The 5,760-nt window shown below is 38.6% G+C and overlaps 1 protein-coding gene across 1 annotated transcript; it reads right to left on the bottom strand.

Moving 5' to 3' along the window:
• Window positions 1-3,675: 3,675 nt before the first annotated feature.
• LOC139905168 (zinc finger MYM-type protein 1-like) lies at window positions 3,676-5,246 on the bottom strand. Its single transcript, XM_071887718.1, has 2 exons — window positions 4,208-5,246; window positions 3,676-4,152 (listed from the first exon to the last, which is right to left on the bottom strand). The coding sequence occupies exons 1-2, from the start codon at window positions 4,853-4,855 to the stop codon at window positions 3,709-3,711; spliced, it is 1,092 nt and encodes a 363-aa protein (XP_071743819.1). The 5' UTR covers window positions 4,856-5,246; the 3' UTR covers window positions 3,676-3,708.
• Between the last annotated feature and the right edge of the window lie 514 nt (window positions 5,247-5,760).

The following is a 5,760-nucleotide window of genomic DNA, read 5'->3' as shown; positions in this document are numbered from 1 at the left end:
AGATTATGGATAATAAGTGGTCCATGGGAAAGGATGGATGAAACCATGATGAGCAGAACCTGCATTATTTTCAAGACCCGTTGGGAGGACATTATCGATGCTTAGAGTTACGAATTGAGTTCTAAATATGAGCCAATAAACAAAATGTCTTCAGTATTTGACACTATGTTACATCACTAACACAAAAATGTAAACAGGGTTGATCTTATCGCGTGGAATACATTTTATTTTTTTCAATTTTTCAAGAGTAAAATTTAAATGAGAGGTTTAGTGAGGATATTTAATAATTTCATAAATACGAGGCCTAAATCCCTCAAAGACCTTGACTATCTAGGCAGACTCGAGTTTGGTCCACTCCTTCTTGATGGAAGCCTGTAGAGACTGGACACTCGTTTGAGGAGTATCAAAAACCCTCTCCTTCAGACGTGCCCCGATAGAGCTGTCCAAGGGGTTCGTGTCTGGAGAGAAGGGCGGCTACATCTTGAGGTCCCGAAAGGTGTCTCTCAGGAAGGTCTGGGCCTTAGCCTTCCAAATGATATGGAGCTCCGTGAATACCAAGTTTTCGCCGAAGGTAGCACTTTCTTATCCAGAACTTTGATTGAAGCATCTGCATTGAGCCGCTCCTAACCCTCAACAAAAATGGGAGGGCAGACTTCGCCTCTACTCGCCACTTGATTTTTAGTTCTGAAGACAAATGTTGTTATGTAGCGGCTCTTTTGTTTATTCAACGTGGCATCAACGTTGAATTTTTTTTCATCTGAAAAGAGCAAAACTTTGCCGAAATTTTTGTTGGCCTTGAGAAAATTAAGAATCTTCTTTGCTCTACCGAACCGTCTCAGCTTGCTCTGTTCGGAGATAAGATCCCTTATTGTCCTCCTCCGTGATTTTGCACCTATGTCATTTCTGAATGAAAATAATTAAATATATGCCAATAGATTAAATCAACCCTGTATTGTATTTTTGTCTACTATCGATTTACCTACTTCTAATTCCCGTAGCATTGTCCTGAACGTGATTGGTAAAATTTTGTGGACTAGCAATTTTGTTAAGATTGTGAACAATTTTCACCATCAATAATTGAATATTTATCAGGACTGTTTAACTTCCGACACGACTTGTCTGCAGATGCACGACACTAGTATCGCTTCAAAACTCCAAATGACTTTAAACAATGTTTATGACTGAATAATTTATGAAATGGGGAAAAATAAAAGCTCAGAGCAAAGTTTTTATCAGAAGAAAAGGATGCCAAGGATTCATTTGAATTATTCCTCTTAGTGTTTAAAGTTTGAGATCCTGTGAGGTTTTGATTGAATAGAGGAGGCCCTAGTAGCTGTCTTTGTACACTAAACAGTCTCTATTCTATACATAATTGGTAGCAATTGGCAAAATAGCTCCAAACTGTTTATTATGGCGGAAAGATTAAATGACTTGTTGAAATATACCATTTGATTTTTACAATCCTACTTTTCTGTTTAGATCTTGATGAAGTTTTTGATACACAGTGTGTACCGTACCGTTATTGATAGACAAATTTAAATCAACTTCATTATAATCATACCTATCCACAAAATGTCATCCTTCTACGGACACCATGGCCTTCAGTCTGGCCCTGAACCCTCTCCTTCGCAACAAAGGTCTTCAGGGAATCAATATTGCGGTGGGGAACTTTGCAGGCTTTACTCTCTACGAATCCCATATTCAAGAGACCAGTGGCGAGCAGTTCGGTGATAAGGAGGTCACAAGTTTGAAGGCCATAATTCATTGAGGTTTTCTTTGCACCAAGCTTAAGTTGTTATGGCCAGATTGTTAGTCTTGTTGCCAAAAGTAACCCACTTCGGGGTAGTTGTCATCAAACCAGGGATTCACAGACTCTTTCGTCATGTCCTAGTTGGTGAGGCTTCAATTTCAAAGGCCTCACTTTCAAGAAGTCTTCAGTGACAATCTTGTCTACATTCCACTTCCTGGAGCTGTTTTTGCCGCTGTTAATAAGCCTCCTGACCTTACGGATAAGCTCAACAGAGCAGTTTACAATGTCCGCACATTCTTTTACAGAGTAATGGGCAAGACTTTTTCGCCTCCATTGTCGTTATTTGTTGACCTATTGCAACCAATTATGCAATGTAAGAAAGCTGATAAATTTTGAAACAATTCCTTATTAATAGAACAATCTTGATTACAAGTAATAATGGCTTTATGGAGCTCTAATTGGCGTGGATAATGTAGGAGAATAAGGAAATATTCGGCGTTCTGACGTAGGAATATATATCATACATAATTATTATCTAAGTATAAAGACATTCAACTTGGAAAATTCCATTTTCATAACATACATTAACATTCATTTAAGAGACAGAGTATATCTCCGTTTCTTTTAGGTATTAACTAAATGATTAATGTCGTCCAAACTTGTTTTCATTTCTCTATTATATAAATAATAATCGAATAACAATAACAAAATTCGTATAGTTATATTATATTGTATATGTTCGTAAGCCCCATGGTCAAATATGTATATTTGCAAATTTGCAGAGTACAATATGTACAATATACAGAGTGGAACATCATACTTGTTGTCACTTTCTTAAGGATTAAATAGAACACTTGTTTATCCTAAATTTATAAAAGATATTGGCAACATTGAATTGCCTAGACTATCGGCTAACAAATGATAGATCAAATACCCCAATTAAATTATAAATGTCGATGCAGACACAACAAAGACAAAAGAGGATTGTTTTGATGGATTTACAACGGCCAAATAGAGGCCAAACAATTCCAAAGTAGAGATAGGATGGTCCTTGGACCCAAATCCAAAGTACCCAAGTACGGCACAGGTTTTTTCAGGTAAATCCGGGACATCTTTAGCTACATCCTAAACAATAAGGAAAGTATTTAATTCGATTATTTCAATTTTAAAGTGACTGGTTGAACTTTTGCTTTAAGTGAGTTGCTCAATTTTTTATTTAAAACAAGTTTTTACGAAGTAGGAGACCCGGAGAAACAACATCATCGAATTTGTTTGAGCAGGACGCAGCCAAGCGTACATCAAGAAGATGCTCATATATCCAAAGAGCACAGCCTACGACGTCTACAGCCGATGGAAAGAGGGGGAGGGGGGATATAGTATAGAAAAGCCCACATGATAAAAGCACACATATTCCACGTAGCCCTGAAACTTTCTTTGAAGTAATCTCCTGAGACTCTGATTAACACTCTTACCAAAAAGCGCAAAGTAAACCATGCAACAGTCTCCAGGGCCAAAAAAACTGCCCTGAGGATAAAGTCATACCGGCTCGACGAAAGACATATCCTTACAGACAGTGCCGTATGTCAGGAAGATTTTTCGATCCGCTTTACCAGGGTGAACGGTAGATTTTCAGTGGTGAACGTGGGATATTTAAACAGGGCAAATGCTACAGCATAGATTAAATTTTGCAAGAATATCGTCCAATGGACTGTCTGACCATTATTTTCTTCAAGCAAACATTGGGAAAAATAAAATGAAAAGGAAAAACTCTAGACAGAAAGTCAATGCCGACCTATTCATAAAGGAAGGAGTATAATGGAGTATAAAATGGACAGTGCAAGAATGAGAGAAAAATTTTGAGCTATACAATTAAGTCAAACAATTTTAACCTCCTTAAATATTTTTAAAATAATAACGGATGAAGATAATGAACGAGATTATAATATACCATGAAACGGTTACATCGACAAAAAATAAATTATGTTCACAAGTCTTGATGTTCTTAACTCGCATTTATACGTGGTGATGTGTTTGAAAAAAAAATGAAGAAAAAAATGCATGTGTTCTTTATCATGATTAGAAGAAGAAGTTTTCCTCTCTTTCCTTGACGCAAAGGTGTCAATCAAACTGTCCATGTCTTCATGGAGCACCTTGTCCACCATCACCCTATCCATGTTCAAGAGGGTGAGGGAGGAGAGCCTCTCCTGGTCCATGGTGGTCCTCATGTGGTTCTTGAGCCTTCTGAGACAGGAGAATGACCACTCCGCCTCACAGCTGCTGATGGGCATTGAGGCCAGGATAACAATCACCTTGTATAGATCCGGCATCAGGCGGAACACTCCCGAGCTTATTAACTCCACAGCAATTTGTGACGAAACCATGTCTTCTGTGTCAATATCTGCCTAGAGAAACATAAATTTTAAACATATAATGCAAATGAAAAATTATAATATTAACCTTGAATTGCTGGAAGATTGCATGGTCTGACTGGAGCTGCTCGAGTTCAAGTCTGTAGTGCTTGGCGACACGCTCAATGACACAGGTCTCCACTTCACTGTCATTGACGATTGCAATGAGATCCATTGTGATGTTTGTATCGTTGGTGGCAAATCTGCTCTCAAGCTCTAATACAATCTTATTGATTGCAACATCGAAATGTGTTTCACGGAAGTAGGATTCAGTTGTTCCTTTCCACTTTATTCTCCTTGGAATCTTCACCTCCTTGAATTCCAAATCAATTGAGTCCTCCTGGTCAAATACTGATTTCATCTCAGACGACTTCAACTCAGCAAGTTTCCAGATTGATTCAAAGATTTTCTCATTCTTAAGATCTTCAAGAGTCCTAATCACTAGGTTGACGTGTTTCTGGGCCTTTGTTAGGTCAACCTTTCTGCCTTGAAGTTCATCTGACATGCTAGATGTGTGTCTGAGGAGTGTCTTCAACAGTTCAATGCCGAAAACAAATGCGAGTAACCCAACAGTTTGGAAAAGATACCTCAAAAAAGCTCGCCACTTCACGACTTCCTCAGCATGTTGAGACTGAACATGGCCGAGAACCGAGGTATTCTTTCTCTTTGATGTGAGGAAATTGATCCACTTTTCCATCGACAGTTTGTGTTTTTTGTTGTTAGAATGAACTTTCAACGAGGAACTGTTTTTCCATGTTTTGAACTCAAATTTCCCAAGGTTGGAAATGGAAAATTTGGAACAGGCGAAACACTTGGCTGACTTTTCAACCTCATCATATTCTAGCCACAGGAACTTACGGAACCAATCATATTGAAAGTCTCTGGAGTATTTGTCATCTATCTGAGGACTGTATGTTTGTAACTTGGGCTGTAGAGGATTATCTCTCTCGACTTTAGGCACAGCTTCCTGCTCAGTCTCCACTCTGGTTCTGGTCTGGATGTCCTTCGCTTTAGCTTCCGCCCAGTAAGTATCGGGTAACCCAGCTGGCTCGTGAAGACGACAGGGTACTCTGGGCCTCCGTCCACAAACTTCATCTCCTCAGTCTTGCTCTTCTCACCTCCCTGGACATTGTTGCTAGTCTCAGAGTCCTCTGCAGAGGGAATATTGTTGTTGTTGACTACAGAGAAAATGTTTTCCATGTTCAATTTTGAGAAAAATTATCTAGCTTCCTTTTGGGTGGACGTGCTACAAATATGTAATTTTATTATAATGACTCAGTACTATTATGAGTTGGTCATAAGTTACATATATATAATAGATTTTAATAATTAATTATGACTTAATTCATCTATATTTACATACCTATATGATTGGTGGACGGTTGAGTAAGGTTTTGTTTTTTTTGGTCCGCTGAAGCGGACAAAGCGCAATACTGACGTACGGCCCTGCTCACAGACAAAATGAAGGCCACCAGGCTTCCTATGGAAGAAAATTGCTGAACGATTTGATGTCCTATGGTAACAGAATCATATTTTATTCGAATGAGAAACAATGAACTCTCAAAAGATCCCAAAACAACCAGAACGAAAGACGGTTGGCCA

This window comes from Lepeophtheirus salmonis, chromosome 4, assembly GCF_016086655.4.
Source record: "Lepeophtheirus salmonis chromosome 4, UVic_Lsal_1.4, whole genome shotgun sequence".
Lineage (NCBI taxonomy): Eukaryota > Metazoa > Arthropoda > Copepoda > Siphonostomatoida > Caligidae > Lepeophtheirus > Lepeophtheirus salmonis.
The sequence above is the reverse complement of the archived record's forward strand: the minus strand, read 5'-3'. Positions and strand labels throughout refer to the sequence as shown.

What these genes read in the sequence shown, in the direction of transcription:
- LOC139905168 (XM_071887718.1), bottom strand. Translation starts at nt 4,855, where the DNA reads ATGGAAAAGTGGATCAATTTCCTCACATCAAAGAGAAAGAATACCTCG. An exon ending in CAATCTTCCAGCAATTCAAG is followed by an intron (nt 4,153 to 4,207) that starts GTTAATATTATA and finishes ATGTTTCTCTAG; the next exon opens with GCAGATATTGACACAGAAGA.